The sequence below is a fragment of the Ochotona curzoniae genome, unplaced genomic scaffold, assembly GCF_017591425.1.
Source record: "Ochotona curzoniae isolate NIBS_2020 unplaced genomic scaffold, NIBS_Ocur_1.0 scaffold_3835, whole genome shotgun sequence".
Classification (NCBI taxonomy): domain Eukaryota; kingdom Metazoa; phylum Chordata; class Mammalia; order Lagomorpha; family Ochotonidae; genus Ochotona; species Ochotona curzoniae.
In genome coordinates, this window is record NW_024467114.1 from 21,501,972 (window position 1) to 21,522,969 (window position 20,998).

Here is a 20,998-nt window from a genome sequence, read left to right on the forward strand (position 1 = left end):
CTGTGTGTCAGGACATGCAGCAAATGCTAAACATTAGTTGCTGCTACCACTGTTACTATTACTGGTTATTGTCCTCTTGCAATGGTGGTGGTGATGATGATGATGATAAAAGGGATGGATGATAATTGGTAACTGATCAAATTCTAACTTACTGAGTATATCTCAGGCACAACTTATTGAGCACTAACAACCTGTGGGAACTGACAACAGGTGGTAGAAGAAGGCTGAGCCCAAGAAATTCATTCTGCTCCTTCAATTATGCATCAGTGAGCACTCAGAAAATGTAAAATATCAGCCTCTCTTAACATAGAGCAGCATATGAAACAGAAAGCAAATGGATTTCCTCATATTCCTCTGACACTGCCTTGAGGGGGAGGGAGTCAACTCCTGACCACGCGTGTGGCACAGTTAGGTTTTCCTGCCACGGCTGCACACTGCCAAACCTCGGGAACACCAGCATGCACAGCAAGCCCAACTCCAGAAACTTCAGTGGCCACTTAGCTTAGCACCTCTTTGGCGGAGCTGAGGTCAACACCGCACATTCTTACTCCACAAGCATCTTGAGCTCTGGTCTCAGATTTCCTTGCTTTCCTGAGTTAAGGATAGACTCTTGGGGTTAAGGGACCTGGAGTTGCTTACATTCTCAGAGGCCAAAAACCTTGCTCAAACAAGGAATTACTAATTTGTGGAACCTATGTCAGAGGAGATTTCTCATAAAATAGGCCCCACGGTCACTATTTCATTACCCTTTTTCCAAGGGAGTAAGTGAAATTGTTTTTCTATCCTCCCCCCTCCTCCCCAGTACAGCTACATTGCTTAATCTGAGATACCTGCAGGCATCATGGAGAGTGTTAGTAAAAGTGCTGAAACCAGCTGAGCAAATCCCACCTTCCGTTTGGGTGCTCATAACAGGGCCAGGATTGGGGAGAGAGGTTCTCAAAGAGCAGGATTCTCAGCACTGTGCGCAGCTGGAAACTAATCCTGTGGAGTGAGATGCAATCACCTGGCAACCACGGGCCTCCCAGCACCCTGCGTTGCTGATAGCTGGTGGGACAACCGAGGTGGTTACTCCTTTAGAAACACCTTCACGCTTAGTGGACCCTTCCCACCTCTTTATTACATCACTGTGAACTTTGGTCTTGGGATTGGCGTTCTGATGGTTAGCTCTGATGTAACCACAGGTATAGCTTAATAAATTGGGGCCAAGCATTCATATTTGGTTGTTTCGCTGCCTCTGGATTTGAGGATCAAATTCCCTCATATAATCAATCTCTCAATCTTGTGTGTGTGTGTGTGTGTGTGTGTGTGTGTGTGTGTGTGTGTGTGTGTGTGTGTGTGTGATGTGTCCTGTCTCTCCCTCCCTTTTTCCTCTCTCTCTCCTCATGGCCCATACACCCCACATTCCCCCCTGTCTTACCAAATAAAACTTCAACACTAAGTACTATTTCCAGGTCTGAAAATAGACATTCTGCCAGCCAAGAATTTATCTGATTGAGGTCTCTGTTGCATGATTAGGTCAAGGTTCCACCTACACTTTGCCAGCACACAGTGAAGTAACATTTCACATCAACTAATTGCTACACATACAAGCAAGTGGCCTTCTTAGCACCTAGCCCAGAAAAGCGAGGCTCACTGGAGGCTACAGTCTCATACCTTGGCAAAGAACAGTGCCTGCACACAAGCTTTATGAAGTTTGTTTAGCTCACTTCAAACATTTTATTTTAAATAAATCATTCAAACCAAACTTAATTCTTTTCTCTTGGAAATGAAGAAAGAATGTCCCAAGTTATTAAAAGACAGAAATACTTTTCATACTTTCTTTGGGTCAGATTTTAAGAGGATTCTATCCCCAGATTTTGATGGACCAGTTACTACTAGTAGTACTGGGGACATTTATTTCTGCATTCCCTTAGGCTGTTTTCCTGGGCTGGCATGCCTAGAATTCCTGACCAAAATTGCCAACTGGCCAATTTTGCCCACCAGAGAACATCTACCAATGTCTGAGGACATTTTTGGTTGTCAGAACTTTGAGGAGAATGGTGCTGACTTTTCCTGGACAGAGACTCAGACGCAGCACAACCCTGCACTGTACAAGACAGCCCCTGCCCTCACAGCTGAGAATTGCTGGCCAACTCTTAGGAACGCTAATGGTGTTAGGAACCTGATGGTGTGTGCACCTGAAGGAGAGAAAGGCACACAAAGAAATTGTGCTTTCATAAAGTATAAGTCAACCATTTTTATTTGTAGAAAACCTCAGTCTTAGTTTGTGGCTTTGACCTCGGTTCCTCCAATTTAGAAACTCATTCATCGGAAGAGTTCTCCTTACTGGCCAAGTAGGAAAAAATAAGCCAAAAGGTTTGCGCTGGATTTTGGATATAATGACAGAGGAATTTCAAAGTAGGAGGTCTTTAGGCCACAGCTAAAGGACATCAGAAGGAGCCTACCTGCATGTATTATGAGAATTTGGGCATTGTTTAAAACATTGGAAGTCATCCCATCTCCTAACTCGATCTGAACAAATGAGCCTCGCCAAATAGTGATGGAAGAACTGCTGGAGAGCAAGAGAGAGTAAACAGATGGAAAGAACACCAAAGGAAATTGAGAAACAGCCATCCGATGATATAATTTAGATTTGGATGGAGAACCACATGCCTGGGTTCTTCCAGCTCTGACCTGCTCCATGCAGGTGCAGAGTCCATGGCCCCTGGGTGCCCTTCCAGCTGGGTGGCTGCTTGCCTGCCAATTACCTTGCTCTGGAATAGAAGTCATGGGCTTGTGCACATGTTCAAGACAACACATTACTTAATGCAGTCAGTTCAAAGCTGCTTCTTCATCTTTCTATTCTTTTCCTTCTCATTTTTCCCCTTCCTGTTCTGGATATGGAAATAGGGGTTTCTGTCTCTCAATCGATTATGTCTTGATTCCAGTGACACAAAGTCAAAGAAGTCAGGAATCGGGCTGTTTCTGCAATAGTCCACCACATGTTTTTAAGAAGCTGGTAAGTGGAGATCCTACCTGACACTGTGATAGGTGCTAGAGCTAATGCAAACTGGGTTAACTGGGAGCCATTGGAAGTCCTTATGAGAATTGCTTCTGCTTCCATTGGGAGACACTTCATGGAGAAATGCAATCATCTCCACTGGCATGGACACAGAAGAAAACTCCATCAGTATAGTCCCAACTCCGCTCATCCAGAAAGGAACAGAGCTGAAGGCAACCTCGGAGTCACCCATAAACACGGTTTCCTCTGAGGGTCTCTGGGAGGGTCATTAAATGTAATGGTTTATACACATGCCTTGACTCAACTGGCATTTTAATCAGAGCTAATTCCTCTTCCTGCGTTATTCCTGGATGCCACTAAGTCCTACTTCGCTGGCCTCCTTTGAGTTACTTCATAAACATCATTAACTTTAGAAGAAAGCTCTGGTATTAAATCTACAATTTTCATTCATCCAACCAACACTTACATTTGGGGTATACTTATTTAAGAGATCCTTGTCCCTAAAAATATTGCTATTTAATACACAGAAGTTAGTAACACAGAGGTATTTCAAAAAGTTCATGGAAATGCTTTTAAAAGATTACTTGGCTGCAAAAAAAGCAAGTGAAGCCCATGCCTAACTTTTTCATTCTATATGTTTTTCATAAATTTTAAGTCCTTTTGCATGGATATCAAAATCTTTTTGCCTTGAATTAATACCTCAATCCATGTTTCCATGAACATTATTAAGTGTCCTTTTACATATACTTATGTATAAAAACAGCATATACTTTATATGAAACAACATATTCATACATGTATGTGTCTGTGTGTGTCTGTGTCTATAATGACCATAAATATCTATTGTCTGAAAATTCTGACCAATAGAGGAAAGAGGAAAAATGAGAGATTGAATTATTTCTCAGAAATGTAAACTCTAAATGTAAACTCTAAAGGTAAATGCAAGAACAAACCTGTTTTCCCTGAGAAAGCTGCTTCAAAGCCACCTCTCTAAGTCTCACTGGCTCACAGACCAAGAAACTTTCTAGCCAATTTCATGGTGTAGTTAATCCTGCTCATCATACATGGGAACTAATTTGACAGTGACACCACTAATTCCCCCACCCCCTCTTCAATGAAGCACTTTGGAAAACTATTTCAAAGGTCGGACTGATATCGTAATTTGCCAATAAGTTTAGGTCTGTGTCTACATGTGGGGGTCAGTGTGAAACCCAGTAACACGCTATGTCTGTCTGATTTCCATTGTGGTCTCAGATGGCTTTCAGAATAGACAGATCATGTTTAGAAAGAACCTTCAAGAACTTAGCAAACAATAACAACACAGGAAAACCACGAACAAATAACCCTTTGTTTTCTGCTGGCCATCAGCAATGTTGTATGTGCCATGTCAAGTGATCCAGTGCAGAGGTGGAAGTAGAAAGGAGGAAGTGCAGTTATTGGATTTTATGATGAGAGAAATGAAATCCCTTCCAGATTAGGTATAATGTGTGGTCTCACTGGATGTCATTATCCAAGCAACACTGACTGTAAATGCTATTAGACTAAAATGCCCATGAAGTTACTTGGCCCTTTTAAAACCTAATCAGACCATGTATCTTCCTAATTTTTCACAGGAACAAATTCTGATAAAGATATCTAACTCTGTTTCAGTTGTGTTTTGTGAGAGAGTTACAAATAACTTGAAGTATCGTTGAGAAGGTGGCACGGCCCTATCCTATACCTAAGGAATTAAAATGTGCTGAAAATTCATACCACTATTTTACCATAACAGGCAAAACAAATATGAATAACACGCTTTCAAAGAAATAAACTTACTTTCAGTACAAATAGGACAGCATCCTTTTCTGTTGAGAATTTTACCCTAATTGAGAGAAAAACAAAACAAAAACAAATTGAAAAGTTAGTATTAAGAAGCAGAGCCTGCTGAGGACAGTTCGCCTCTTTTAAAATCTAATACCAGATCAACCAATGAATCCAAGCTGTATTTGAACTCAATGACCAGATGGCAATGGTGATGGTGAAAATGAAGTTTCCAGTATCAGGTTCTAAGGCCAGGCAAAATCACTCAGGAAGCTTTCCTGTTTTTATTCTCTGAGAAATATAATAGCTAGAGGACTCATTGGTGTGATTTTTCTCACATGGAAGGAAGATGAAGACAATCTGGACCCGACTTGTTGCTGCTATCCAGTGGAGCCCCTGGAGACCAAATGCACACACAAGAATGGAAGCTATCTGCCAACTATTGATGTGGACAAGGTCGTCTTTCTGTCTTCACTGGCTGGAGGTGCTGAAACAATAAACTGTAATCCAAGTTCAGGAGGCATCCGCTCCTACGGAGACAGGCAATATCTGTGCCACAGATCAAATTCAGTCGGGTTTCTTCTCTCAGGTGGCACCCTATCTATCCGCAAGAAGTCACTGTTACAGAATTATGTCAAAGACATTGAAGCTGAGTCATTTTCCATTACCGTGCTGGAAATAAGTGCAGTTTCCTCCACTGCGTGGGCTTTCTCTCTGTCTTGCTCTTTTTATGCATGGCATTTAAAGGAGGAAGTATATTCTCAGAATCTTTTTCAGCGAATGCCATTGTCTTATCTCTGAGTCAATGGTTAATGGTAAGATTCATGTGCAAGAAATTTCACGTTTAGAGAATGTTAGCTACACAACATCTGACTAGATATTTGACCTATATTGCTAAAATCAGATTAGTTAGCAATGACTTACTTACAACAGATTATGGATTAATGAAAAAAAGATGATAATAATAGTTGTTCTTATGAAGTATAATAATTTCATGAGCTGAGTATTTCCCTTGATAGAGATGAAGGGACTGACGCCATGCAACACTGAGTGATGGAACCCCAAATCAAATCTGTGTGACCTTAAATGCCATCTTTTTCCCACTGCTCATTTCTTTCCTCTTAAGTTCCTTCTTTACCTTTAAGAAAAAGCGTTAGTTATTGAGCGTCTGCTATATATTAGACAGACTGCCACGTACTCTTTATACTTTATCTTGTTAAACTGCAAAATAACCTTTCAACAGCATGAGTCCTTTAACTTTTAATAGAGAACTCAGAAAAGAAAAGCCACAGAGGGGTTGCCAGAAGCTCACACACTAGTCATTCACTCATTCTTAACTGATCAGCTGCATCATGGGTACTCGATAATATGTTATTAACTAAAACAAACAAACAAACAAAAAACCTGGTGAGGGGTGGCCAGGTGGCACAGGAGGGAAGTTCTTTACTTCTGCACACTTCAGATGCCTGCATTTTGTCCTGGAGGGCTTGTTTTGAATCTTGGCTTCTTTCCTTCCAATGCAACTTCCTGACAACCTTGAATGCAGCAGTTGAGGTCCCTGCCTCCTGCATGGGAGACCTGGACTGAGTCTGGGCTCCCAGGCTGGGTCTAACCCAGTCTAGCTGTTTCAGACATCTGAGGAATAAACCAGCAGATCTCTTTCCATCTGGTGCTCTCACCTTCTCTCTACCACTCAAACTTTCCGATAAAATGAAAATAAATCAAATTTTAAAAAGTGACATTGGTTAACTGTAGAAGAAATAGAATAAAAACTGATTGGTTTTTATATCAGCGAGGTCTAAAACGGTGCACTGAAATTCTGTGATAACCTGCGGACAGACAGAGGGAGGTGATGGTGAGGATAGAGGCAGGGGAGGGGCAAAGATGAAATCCTAAGCTGATTTTTTTAAAAAGCTGTGATGGCTTTTGGAATGGGATTTCAAATCCAGCTGCATTCAATCAGCCAATAATTCGGGGGCATCATGACCTGTTTTCATTGTCGGAAGCTCAGTTATTTATTTCTATTGGCTCAGAGGTCGCTTTTCATTTCTCACAACTGAACACAGTTGAGGACAAATCCAAATGAGGTCAGCTTGGGCCTGCAGCATGATGGTCTCAGGAGGATGGGACGAAATGTTCCAGCCCAGTGTGGTGGAGCTATTAAAACCAAGGCCCTGACCACCTGTGGCTATCATGCCTCCATCACAGCAGATCCCCTGCCTCCAAGAAGAAAATCAAAGACGTAGTATCACTAAGTTAGATGGAGAATAAGTCAAGTGCATGAAGCTAGAGCACCTGCATCATGAGAGATTCCATATTTGGAGGGCTTGCATCCGCAAGAAGACTGTTGGGGGTGGTTACGTGCTGCAGTATGTTGACTCCCGAACCACACAGGAACGTGTCTAGGTTTGAGTCTCAGCTCAGCTTCCAATTCCAGCTCCTAGTGTTGACTCAACTAATTTTGTTCTTGCCACTCACATATGAGACCCAGACCGATTTCTAGGCACTTGGTTTCTCAGTCTGACCCAGGCCCAGCTCCTGCAGGCATTTGGGGAATAAACCAGCCTATGGAAGAGTTCTCTCTCTCTCTCTCTCTCCATTTCAAATAAAATGAAAATAAATTAAGAGATAGTCTAGTTGCAGCACTCAACCCAAAAAGGTAGTTTCAGCATTAAATTAGATTAATTCTTAAAAAAAAAAACATTTATTTTTATTGCAAAGTTGGTTATACAGAGAGGAGGAGAGATATGGAGGAAGATCTTCTGGTGATTCACTCCCCAAGTGACCACAATGGCCGATGCTGCGCCAATACGAAGCCAAGAGCCAGGAACTTCCTCCAGGTCTCCCATTCGAATGCAGAGTCCCAATGCTTTGGGCTGTTCTTGACTGCTTTCCCAGGCCACAAGCAGGGAGCTGGATGGGAAGAGGAACTGCCGGAATTAGAACCAGAGCCCATATGGGATCCTGGCATGTGCAAGGCAAGGACTTTAGCCACTATGTCACTGCGCCAGGCCCTAACAGATTACTTCTATTGCCACAAAGTCCCAGTACAAGGGAACATGATAAGCTTATTTGAGTGAAAATATCTGAAAACCCCACATTGTGGGTTTTTTGTTGTTGTTGTCTGTTGGTTTTTAGATTTATTTATATTGACTATAAAGCCAGATACACAGAGAGGAAGATCTTCCATCCACTGGTTCACTCCCCAAGTGGCAGCTACAGCCAGAGCTGAGCCGATCTGAAGCCAGGAGCCTCTTCCGGTCTCCCACACAAGAGCAGGTCCCAAGGCTTTGGGCTGTCCTCCATGTCCTCCACTGCTTTCCCAGGCCACAGGCAGGAAGCTGGATAGCAAGTAGGGCCACCAGGATTAGAAGCAGTGCCATATGGGATCCCTGCATGTGCAAGGTAAGGACTTTAGCCACTAGGCTACTGTGCCGAGTCCTGTGGCTTGGTTTAATAATAATTATAATAATGAGCATTTTCCACACATTCTTTAAAGATTCCTCCTATTAGCAAAAGTGAGGTGACAGTGTCATGGTGACCTGTCCCAGTGCCCTTTGGAGCTCTCAAAGGCTTTCTTACCAATAACACTGGGGCAGGGGCCAGGGAAGGCTGACACAGATTCCAACTGTAAAATGCTTCTTCAACAAAACTAACATACTTCTGGAAAAAGAGATATGTAGCAGCCAGGAAGGATGGAGCGGAGAACAAAGAAATTGCTTCTATTTTTTTTTTTCTTTCAGTTTCCCTCAGGCGATGGAGGGGAGGGGAAAGCGATTCTTAAACAAGATTTCCACAGCACAGCTAAGCTACCTTCCAAAGACTTCGTGCTGGCCCCTGAGGAGGGAAAGTGAAGCAGGGGATACTCAGAGTGGTGTTCTCCGAGACAGGAGCCTTGTCAGGGACGCTGGGGGCTTCGACACGGCAGCTCCTGGCCTCCACAAGGTCCACAGAGGAAAGAAGGCTAATGAGATGCTGCTGCCACAAACAGTACCGACCCCCTGCAGCAAGGGGACAATGAAAACCATCAACCAGCAACAAGTGGCAGAACTCAAGTGGAGCTGGCAACCCCACTCCGGCCTGCCAAGGCTAGTTACTTGAGCCACCAGGCTGGCAGGGCCTCCTGTTTTTGTCTTGTAGAATAAGGAAGCCCATTATGACTAACATGTGTGGTAAGAGTTCATTAGCAGGCAGGGTTCCCCAAGGACCAGCTTAAACGATGTATCCTATTTTTCCCAATGAATATTTATAAGCAGCCCATGTTCAAGTCTACTTACTGTATCTCCCCCCCTCCACCTTTTTTGATTTGTTTTGTTTTACTGGAGCTTTTCAGTTTTTTGTCTGAAGCTTTTTAAAGCAAGACTAATTAGGGATTTTTCTCCTTTTTTCTTCCCCCTCCCCCGCTTCATTCAGTTGTGCAATAGCAACAGCTGTTGTTTTTTTGAGCCTCATTTGGCACTCAAGAAAAAACAGCAACTTTTTGTTTATAATAATAGCAGATGTGAATAAAATTAAAAGCTGTCTATAACAGAGAAGGGAGTACATGTTCTGAATATATGGATCAATTCTTTTTTCATTCACTGAAAGGTACTGAATAGGTTTGACATTTTCCCAAAATGCAGAAAGCCTTCAAAGGTTTCGAGTTGCCAAGGTGAAGGGGGCCTGTGCATTAAGAAAGAATGGCTGCTTCGTGTACCACGTGTCCCACGCTGCAACTACAGGGTTCTGAAAAGACACATTTCCAGCAGACACTGTTTCCACGGGAGGCTAGAGTGGAGGCCGGGGTCACAGAGACAGAAACTTGAGCAGAGGGGGCAGGGTTGCTGCTGGGCAGAAGAAAGCCCCTGGGGAATTTATTAACAAACAGCCACGGCTTTACTATAATTCTTAGAAGAAAGGTCTGGTTTGGGAAGGGAGGAGAAAGAATGTAAAGGCTCAAGTTGTTAAAGTTGTTAACAGGAGACCCAGCAAAGGGAACAGGAAAGAGCAAATCTAATAGGAACAAAAAGCAAAGCAAGAGATGTTTCACACCAGGCCACACTCTGGGCAGGAATTATCAAAACAAAGGTGCAAACTTTGCATGGGGCCTCTGGCCTCTGGCCTCTGGGAGAGGATGATTCTGCATTTGGAAGATATGTGAAGATAGTACACACACACACACACACACATACACACACACAAGGGATGGTTTCCAATGGGTTTGAACAGACTGAGAGTCCACCTGTATTGCAAGCATACCTGAGGGCAGCTGCTGATGGGAACACACTGCTTCCTCCGACATTCCGTTTTGCCTCTCACACAAGCACAGATGGTGCAGTTGACAGAGGACCACATCTCGCCATCCTGCAGGAAAGAGCACAGGACACTGCAATCAGCTGGAAGCTGCCAGTGGCTGAGCCAGGAGGCTGTGATTTCTCATCCTGAGTGAGGGATGCCATCCTGGCACTAGGTGGCTCTGGGATTTACATCCAGTCATTGTAAGGAAAAGCCTGGGGAGGAATTCCGGGGGCGGGTGTGAGCCCTCTCTCTGCGATATAAAGAGAATTCGTATGTCCAAGTCACATTTGGATCTTACGTTGAATGCTTTATGTACTCAGTTTCTCCCTGTAAAAAACAAAGCATGCATTCTTATGCGTGTCACAACAACACAATTCTAATCTTCCTCTCTTGGATACAACTATGATATTTCAGCTACTTCTGGCACCAGCAATTAATTGAGATGTCCAGAGACACTTCACCTATACCCAGAGCTATCAAAGACATGCAAAGGATGGTGACTAATTCAAATGACTCCTGGTGCCCAGGCTGGCATCTAATCAGCAAGAAGATTAGAAATACAGAACCATGCCTAGCACGCTCTTACCAAAAAAATGAGGTAGCACTTCGGGCCACATTTCCTGCCCGAGACCCTGACCCAGACAAAGAGAGTTATTAAAGGAATCTTCCGGTGTATTGGGTTTACAATCTGCCATTGTCAAAGGCGCAGTCACAGGGTTCCCTTATACCTCAAGGGAATAAGCAGTGATGTGCATTCTTGCTTATAGGGCAGGGGAAAAATGCAACATTGCAAACAACACAGTGAGTCCTGACAGCAAAACAAGAACTCCTTCCTAGGATTTCCACACAGGAGAGCTTGTCAAAAACAAAGCAGTTTCAATCTTTGATGATGATAGCTCATCTTTCTCTTCCTTGCTCTTCAAGGATAGTCGGCCTTCTGGATTTCTCATGTGAGGAAATCCTGCCTGATTCTGTCTTCAAGGGTACCTGACTGTTCGATCTCTAAGTACACAATTGTAGAACTCGGTGTCTCCTAAGTCATCCCAACCTCTGCTACTTCAAGTTCTACAAGATGACTGTGAAGTCCTTTGCACAAACCAGAAGCTGGCTTTTCTATAAAGAGAATGAATGAATGTTTATGGAAGCCTGGAGTCAACACAACCCACATGTGAGTGCCCAGCACTGGGGAGAACACACTGTGTCTCTGCCAGCTCCCGAGGAAGGGTACATCTACCATCGACCATATATCTATGTCCCAGGGCAGCACACCTGGTGACCCTGCCCAATCCCCGCGGGCATCACAGATGCCATTTGGCAGTACAGTTAACCCTTCAACCTTCAGGAAACAGACTTGATGGGCAGCACTTTGGGACAAAACCAATGACTGCATCCTGAAATTTAAGTGACCATGGCATAGCTTCCCACTGTCAGAAAATCACATAGGGCACGCTGGAGACATGTCAGGTGGACAACGGAAAGTCCTATGCCTCCAGGTCGTGGCGGGGGCAGGCGCAGGGCTTCTGTCACTTTACTCCAACTGCTGTGTTAGTCACAGACACCACGAACATCTCCCCCTGAATATCTTCCCAAAAAAGAAAATGTCTCTGCAGAGGTGACTTTGTGAAAAGTTAGCCAAAGTAGCACACTGTATATCCTTCAGCATCTCAATGAGAGTCAGCGTGACAAGTCACACTGAGCAATATCAATGAAAGAGACGCTGCTGGCATTTGGGTGTCCACAACCACGCCAAGGGGACATGTTCCACTCATTCCTTAACCACTGGCTGGAAAAGTGAAATTAAGGTCTACAGGTTTGAAATAACAAAAAGGAAAGCCAATCAGCTGTTTCTCTGCCTGTATCTGTACTTGATTCTAAATATATGTGCTTATATTATGACTATTCTTATATATGGTACATGGAACACTGTGTGAGTATACATGTGTGAGGAATGACCCAAGCTTCATTGTATCGGAATGGAATACATTGCAGTAGTGCCCAGCAACTGGCTCATGGCATACCCGGAAAACTTTGTTGCCAAACTTGCACACTTTGATGTCTTCCGGGGGCACTTGAAGGAGACACTCCTCACAGCAGGGCTCCAGGCCTCGGTCACAGCTGCCGGGATGAGAGCACTTCTTCTTACATACCACAGTGGAGTCCTGGGGGCCGAAGGCAAGCCATAAGTTAAAAACTGACTTTATCTCTACCAAACATCCTATTTAGCCAACCTTGTATGACCCGCCATTAACTGCCTTAAAATTCAGGGTGTAGATACCATATTTTTTTTTAAAGATTTATTTTCATTATTTTTTTTTTATTGGAAAGGCGGATATACAGAGAGGAGAGACAGAGAGGAAGATCTTCCGTGTGATGATTCACTCCCCAAGTGAGTGCAATGGCCGATGCTATGCCTCTGAAGCCAGGAGCCTCTTCCGGGTCTCCCACGCGGGTGCAGGGTCCCAAAGCTTTGGGCTGTCCTTGACTGCTTTCCCGGGCCACAGGCAGGGAGCTGGAAGGGAAGTGGGGCTGCCGGGATAGAACCGGCACCCATATGGGATCCCGGGCGTGCAAGGCGAGGACCTTAACCACTTGCGCCACCGCGCTGGGCCCTAGATACCATATTTTTAACATTCATTTCAAAACGTGATTGGCTGGTTCAATATCTGGACTAGACTAAGAAGCAGCTCGGGGAATGCGGAGTATCTGCCCTACCTTCCCAGTGTTTGCAACTTCACGCTCAACAGATTGGTGCACCTGCTGTAGCTAGCCTGAGGCAAGCTGGCCCAGCTCCCTCTGGGTATTCTTCCTGCCTTTGTTTCTTTCAGGCATTACTTAACAGTTTTTTCTTGGACCTCCTCCACAGGTTTATGATTAAAAATTTTTTCTGAACCAAAAACAAACTCACTGTTTAATTCTATTTTTCCAATAATCATGTTTGTGTGTGTGTATGTGTGTGTGAGTATGAGAGAGAGAGGCTGGTGTTCTGATCCCTAGCACTGGCTACAGTAATGGGAATACAGACACAGATAAGCATACTGTTGTTAGAAAGAATCTCAGAGTATAACAGTGTAACTTCACAAACAAATAAACTGTAATAAGACATGGAAAATACAACTGGTAAAGGTACAGAAGTAACAGAGACAAAAGGCTAATTACCTATGTAGGTCTTGGGGAAACCCTTCAGCAGAAGGGCCAGTAAATAAAAGTTGTTGTGGGGAACAGTAGAATTTGATGATTAGATTTAAAGAAGGTAAGGGTTCTGCAAGTTGAGAACTTCCAAGAGCCAAAGGCATGGACATCTAGAAACAAATTATATCCAGAGACCTTCCAAATGGTTTTCTGTACCTACCATGTAAATCATGAGGAACTGTGGCAAAGGAGACTGGTGAGGGATGTTCTAAATAGACAGAAAATGATGCCCACGTCCCCCAGCCAAAAAACAAAACAAAAAACATTGCAGCCTGATCCTGCTCCAGGCATCCATCCTCCAAAGATGCCTGAATTCATAGTGTGACAAAAACAGCCACTTGAAGGGAAAGCATTAATTACACTTCTTGCTGGGCACCGAGACATACTGCCTAACGTTCTCCAATGGAATTCATGAGACCCGAAGCACCGCAAGGGAAACTAATTCCCATTCATGGGATGTCTGGCTTCCAGGCAATCAAAAAGACTGGGAACGTGTTTTCATCCGAGGCTCAGAATCCCTGAGAAGAAACTGTAACCTGTACAATTCCTAGTGGGAAAGAGAAGGCCTAAGGATGAAGGCCAAGTGAAACATGAGGAATTGTTCTATTTGAACATAGGATAATGCAAGCCCCTGTACTCTCTGACTCCGTAGTCGGTGCTGGGGAAGAGGTGACTCGGCGCTGGCCCAGCCACCCCTCTGAAGTGTGTGCATGCCTTGGATAATCACTTCTGAACTTCTGAACTCTAATCCCAGCTACTGACTCACAGCTGACACAGAGCAAGGCTCTTCTTCCCTCTCTTGCCCTTTAGCTCTTAAAAAATAAAGCCAGCACCATCATCACCCACATCTATTATTCTAAACTCATGTCACCCATCTGTGTGGCTTATCTCGATGACGAGTGATCCTGAAGTCTTCCATGATAAATGCTTTTCTTCTTGGCTTCCAACATAAATCACTGCATAAGGACTGTGTGTGTGTGATACGTGTTGCATATAATTCTGGGGTTGTGGAATCCTTTCCTTACTAGCAGTCACAGCCATCCATTCGTCTGTTGACAAGCAGGCAGTCTCTCAAGTAAGAAATGACACGATGGATGACACATAGATGCATCTTCCCCTAGGTTTATTTCTGGGACAATCCATACACGCATGCTTTGCTTTTCTCTTGAATGTGACTGAGGCCATTTTTATTGCTAGGTATGGGATAGAATTCATCTTGGATCATTAGAACTAGAGAACACTGAGGACAACCTTTCTGAGTTTGGTCCTCAACCCCGGCAGCTAGCTGTTGGTCCTTAGAAAATGACAGTGAGTTATAAAGTGCAGCCAAACATACAAGCATCTTTATGCTCCTGAGTACCATTTCGTTTCCAATGAGGCATCCTCTCAGTCGGTACCGTATTATCATCTGTTAAAGAGAAAACCCAAACCCTTAGCATTGTTGGGCCACAGAATCTACAAGCCACCTTACCCTGCAGGTGCATGCTGTGCAGTTATCATAGAGAAACGAGGATCCATTGTCATAAACGTCACTGCGGAAGAGGCAGCTCCCAGAAGGAAGGTCAAACACCTTCCTCTGACCTGGAAGGAAGCCAGAATACAGTGTAAGCAAGACAGCAAGAAGCCAGGGATGTTCCATTTTCTCATCCGCAGTTACATCACAAGATGTTAAATATCCCCACAAGACTACGCAGGCACAGTGCACAACAATAAAGTCTTGGGTCGCTTCTACCTTAGAGACTCCCAGGGGTCATTAATTTTGTGGAGAATTGCTGTTAAAAAGACTTTAATTCTGTGGTGAATCCTTTAAGATCTATAATTCATTTTGCGTTCACCATGGTGAACTAAGATTGACTTAGACACAGGGCACTCTCATTGATCATAATCTACTGATACTCACCAAAGTTCTTTGCAAAACAAGAAAACAGTAAGCTCCAGAAAAGAAGCAAATCTGGAGGCTAGAAGATTTATTGCAGAACAAAATGCCTGAGCTACATCTTAAAAATAGGCAAGCTATGCTAACAAGAAGGTGAGTAAAGGTAGGAATAAGACAGCCAAAGAAGAACTAAAATGAGCAAAATGTCCTATTGAAACACCATCTGCATGGCCACCGCCAAATTCTTATGTTCAAATCTAATCAGCAATAGGACTGCACTAGGAGCTGGACCTCTGGAGAGTTATTACATTATGTGGGCACAGCCTTTATGCAACAGACTCCTGCCTCATCAGAAAGGCCCAGAGAGAGGCTTTCCTCCCTTCACTGCATGAGGACACACAACAAAGGCACCTTCTCTAAGTAGGCCCTCATCAGATACCGAATCTGCTAGCATTTAGATCTTCCCAACTTTCACAGCTCAGAAGTAAATTTCTGCAGCTGTGGCAGCCAAAACAGAATAAGACAGGATCTCAGCTAAGAAGCTATAAATGCATGAAGTATGAAGTTAACACAAAGGGTACCTAAGTGACATGACACAACTCTTCATGCCAGGTGTCCAAGGTTTTGCAGGCGATGCATCTCTAAAGGCCTAGCTTACATTTTCCTGATTTGAACATTAGATGAGTGATCAAAAGAATCATGTAAGCAGCCCCCAAGAAGGAATACAATCCAACTGCCTCTTTCCTTTCAGCATTTGAGCTTCTACTCCCTAAGGTACAACAAATCATCACGGAAATGTTACTTTAATTAAGTACTACATTAAGAAGCCAAGGATTCATGGTCACTGATTGAATTTACATCCAAACTTCCTTTATTGTAAAAAGATTAAGAGCAATTTCTGTTTATCAGCAGGCCCAAAGAGATGATGAAGATAACTGAACACACACTGAATGGTCTCTGAGAATTACAGTTGTTGGAATAACCATTAGCAAGAGTCAAGAAAATACGTTATCTATGAGAGTCAACCTCAAGGCCAGGATGCAACACAGACATAACCTAAACTTTAGGAGGACAGTGAGTTATATTTAGGGTCCTGTGATGGACTCTCTCATGACTTCAACCATGGTTTCTCCAAAGTACACTGACTTAACTCAAGAAACAGCATCAACAATACTTCTGCATCCTATCACCACCTCTAGAGTATATAACCAAAATTCATGGTTAGATAAACTTAACGTAATGACTGTGAATATCCAAAGTAACACAGGTATTTTATAGGCATTTTACATGTAAATCCAGGATCTGTGTCTCTTGGATTTCCTAACAAGTTACATGTTATGTTGAACAATTATTTGCAAAATACAAAATTCATCTTTTCCCAAAATATTCCTCTAAAGTTACAATGAAGTATTAGAAAGCTGTGGGTAACACAAATCATATGGATTTAGCTGATCCCATTAAAGTAATTTCTGTCAAATAAAGCTAGTTTTAGGACACTACAGCAAAAGAAATATCACCAAGCAGGAATGTTTTTATATTTACTATAAAAATGATGGTGAGGCCATTCTTCACTACTTTAAATATTACCTCAATTTTTATGAATTTACCAGAATTTTATTTAAGCTCTTAATTCAAAAATAGCTCTGCTTCAGCACTTTTTCTTAATTGTGAAAACTTGGTTTGCCTTTTTTCCTATCTTGCATGCATATGTGCTGTTTGTATTTTGTAAATTGCCTTGAATCTCTTTTGGCAAAAGATAAGTAAACACACCACTACAAAGCTCTACAAACCTTCCTTCTCTGCCAATCAGAACACATCCCCTGAACGGCTGACCTGCACATGCATCGCCTCCTTGGAGGCCCTCACACCTCTCGGGATGAACGGCCTCTTCCTCCTGTGCTCCCTTTGCCTACTGCTTGCGTGGTCCACGTGATGTTCAATATGGCTGTAAGGTGGATGAGTGCATCTATCCCTGCACCAATTCACTTATCACATGACGAAGCGACAGAATCCATTGTGTTTATCCCCAGAACAAAGGTGGACAATGGCTTTTGTCTCACTGCAGCAGTGCCTGAACTTACGGATAAATAGCTCACAGTAGGGCGCCTGGCCCTCACTAGCAATCCCGCATAGATGACTGGTAATTTTTCATTACTCGTGGTGACATAATTCAAATGTAGTGCTGGCTTTTAAGAGAAATGGCTGTGATTATTTGAGTTTTGATATGCATTCAAGATCATCATACACAAAAGAGAGTTTATTCTTAAATAAGCATGTTCTCTCTAACAAAGAAATAAAAACATGATCCTGGCTGTATCACCTTGAGAGGTGGGTCCTGGCACTGTCCTATGTATGCTGGCCACCAATAAGATTCCTTATTGAACATGAACATGTGTGACAAATCCTGAGCAAGGAAAAAATGTTTAAGAGCTAATCAGTGCCCAATCAGTCCAAAGGCTAATTAGTCTAAGATTTCAATGTCTAAAAAAGCACCCTAGCATTTGCTTTTTTTCTTTTGGTCTTTTGTTATATAGGCATGTTTCTTTTTACTTCCAAAGAACATAAAATCTCACCTTAATCCAAAAGTCATCATGGTCCAACATAAAACATTCAAGGGAGTGGCTCAGCAACTCTGTGGACAGTCTGATTTAAGCCATTCCCACATCATTCCTCTGAGGTTTAACCCAACCCAAGAAGGTCTTATTTGGGGGGAATTATGATTTTCAAAGTTTCCCAAAACTTACACTGCCTTTTATAGCCTATCTTATAACCACAAATGAGCAGAAATCCTGTATCCAACACAATGGCAGTTGTTCATGTGGGAAACGTCTGAACTGACTCAGCAAGTTCACAGAAATCGTTTCAAAGCATTCACCAAGCCTGCCCATCTCTAGGGCTGGGGCCAGACCCAAATGCCACCTCTTTTGCAATGGCTTGACCACTCAGAACCCTTCTGGCACCATCACCCACCCAGCACTACAGTACGTACGTATCATGCCAAAGTGGCCACCTATTCTCCAGGAACACAAACACATTCCAGAAAACATACCCAGGAGTGGAACTGTCTCACCAGGTGTGTTTAAATACTCTTGCATTGTTTCATGTGTACAGCAAGAATGGTGCATGTGTGTGAGCTTTCTCAAACTTCATATTGTCCATTTGTTTTTTGTTTTTTTTTCCCATAGTTGGAGAGATGTAAGGATGCAACTATGGAACTTTGGCAAGGAACAAACCAAATCAATGGACATTCTGGAGTTTGAAAAAGCAATCGTGAAAGAAAAGAGACAATGTAAGGGTATTAACAGTAACTGACAGGGAATCAAACAGAACAATCAGCGAAAATCTCGCAGGAGCAAAACCACTGACACCTGTTGAGGACAAGGAACTGCCTAGCCTACTTTGTCATGTTCACTATGCTTCTGTGTAACAATCCTCCTTAGTGGCTGCAAACCTCCAGGAGCGTCCATTACCCAAGACTTGACACAATGGCACCTTAGGGTGTGCAAAGACTGAAGGGAAGCTGTCTCTGAAAGGATAAAATAATGTTGAAAAGGAGAGCAAAAAGCAGGACAGAGCAGAGACCAAGAGGAACCGTTGGAGCAGAGGCGCCAAGCCAGAGGTGACTTAGGAAAGTGCTCACCACGCCCTTCCACAGACCCACGGAGACTCTAGAGGAACACCCCGTTCTCAGCACACCCCCATTCTTCATGGGAACCTTGGTTCAGCAACCGTAGTTCAGAGCTTCTTAACAGCATTAAGTGGGGAAAAACATACAAAGTGGTTTTAGAGCAGTGCCTATGACATAGGAATATTAAATGCTCAATTAGAAAGACCTCACATTTCCTTTCTGTTGGCTTTTATTCATTACTCCTTTTCCAGCCTCCCATTTTCTGGCACGTTAACTTTCTCTAAAAGTTACAATAGTTTATATTCTTGCATGTGTTTGCTATCAATGTCTTCAGAATACGTTTCTTCTTCAGTGTCATCCCTCAGGGAGAGACTCGTAAACCCTGTTGTCACCACAAGGGGTCAGCATCCCATGTCATCAGGTGAAGGTGGTTAGGATACAAGGTTAGTCACATGGGCTCCCGTAAGAACCACACTCTGGAGCCACCTCTCAATCTTGTACTAACAAGGAAAGCTGAGTCTAACAAGCCATGGAATAGGATGACTTGAGAATCCCAAGATCACAACATGGATAAAGGCTCGTGGCAGAAACTCCATGGGGAGAAAAAAAAATCATATCGTTCTTTGATCTGAAAATAGTCACTCACCCAAACATTTAGGGCAGCACTGTCCTGGGGGCGTGTGACTAAGGTGCTGGGGACAGGAGAGAATGGGACAGACTTCTCTCACACACTGTGTCCTGCCTCCCTAGGAAAAGAGAGAAAGAGAAAAAAAGGCACATTAGGCGAAGTTGGTAAATACAGGTGTACAACCGAGTCGTCAGCAGAGGGGTAGCTGCTCATGTCTGTATGGTTCCCCCCACATAACCCATCGTCTTCCCCAAGGGACACAGCAGTTTGTGACAACATAAAAACCTGTCTCAAAGGAGATGACCGGAGCATGCCCACCACCACCTTCCATTTTTCTTTTCCTTCATCAGCTATGGAGTAGGTTCGTGGCAACTGATGCAATCAGTTGGCACTGGATTTCCAACTTTCAGAGCTGAAACTAGAACCACTTCACCCTAACCAAGACCATCAGGCCACCCAAAAAGGGTGTCATCTCTCTTCCACTCCACCAAGCTAGCAATGGAGCCCTTTTTGGCGTTTAATAAGATTTCCTTACTACCTCCTCTCCATATCCTGCATCTTTTCAATAAGTCTGCAGGTCTCCCTGGCTGCCGTGGCTGGGTGTTGCTGGGCTAGCTCAAGGAGGTTTCAAACAGGGAAAGTGGCCAATCAGCCACAATGGATCCTCTGAAAGCCAACGCACAGACGACTCTATTCACCAAATTCGCCAGCCTAACCGAATCTGTTTCCATGAACTAATTATAAGCTTCTGATGACTGATCCTGGGAGAACTGGCTCAGCCTCAGCTGCCTACCACAGACGTTTTGGAGCAATCAAATATTTTCCTTGCTCCCTTGTTCTTTCTCTTGACTTTCATTCCTCCAGCACCCTTGACCTCTGACACGGAGTCGCTTCCTCTTTAACCTCAGCATGGCCCCCACGTTTCTCTGCCCTTCAGTAACTCTCTCCTCTCTGGAATGCAAAGACACAATCCGTTGGCTGTAACTGCATTTTCAGAAAGCACTTCTAGCCAACTTAAATCCTACAAACTCGCAAGGCAAAGGTTACACAATATGAATTACTCTGAACTCTATGAATAATTAAGTGTTGTTTTCCGTTCTTTTTTTTTTTTTTAAGAAAATGAGTCCGTTTGGTAAATAGATCACCAGACAGATGGAATTTCAGTGGACTGGCTGCTCTGGGAGTTATAAGCTAGAAACCAAAGACTTTCAGATACCTGCAGATAATTTATATCTCAGGAAGTCTCAGGAAATGAGGCACTCACACCTCAAAGAACCCCGGGCTGCACAAGACAGAAATTCGGCTTTAGGGGCTTCCTTCCCACCTTCCCCACCGCCGTCAGCAGCACCCATGGCCTGAGCCCCGATTCCATGCATCCTTATTCTCACATCTTCTTCCCTGTACCTTTTGCTTCTGCCTTACCCCTCCGTTCTTGCTGTGATGACAGCTGATCTTTTTTTTTTAATTTGGATGAATTAAAAGGGGAAAGTCAGTTGTATATCTTTTAAAATACGTTAGGTTTAAGCCTTTTTAATGTTGAATTCTTCCCCAAAGCAGAAGCAAGCATGCATTCTGGAAAATCTGTTTGTTTTACATCAT

The 20,998-nt window shown here is 43.4% G+C and overlaps 1 protein-coding gene across 2 annotated transcripts in view; it reads right to left on the reverse strand.

Moving 5' to 3' along the window:
* Window positions 1-20,998, reverse strand: part of BMPER (BMP binding endothelial regulator) — a 231,678-nt gene that overhangs the window by 82,231 nt on the left and 128,449 nt on the right. For both annotated transcript variants that reach the window (XM_040964857.1, XM_040964855.1), the window contains 5 exons: window positions 19,418-19,517; window positions 14,739-14,848; window positions 12,097-12,237; window positions 10,040-10,144; window positions 4,817-4,862 (listed from right to left, as the gene is read on the reverse strand). In XM_040964857.1, the coding sequence (XP_040820791.1) occupies window positions 4,817-4,862; window positions 10,040-10,144; window positions 12,097-12,237; window positions 14,739-14,848; window positions 19,418-19,517 (502 nt within the window). The remainder of the gene's footprint in view (window positions 1-4,816; window positions 4,863-10,039; window positions 10,145-12,096; window positions 12,238-14,738; window positions 14,849-19,417; window positions 19,518-20,998) is intronic.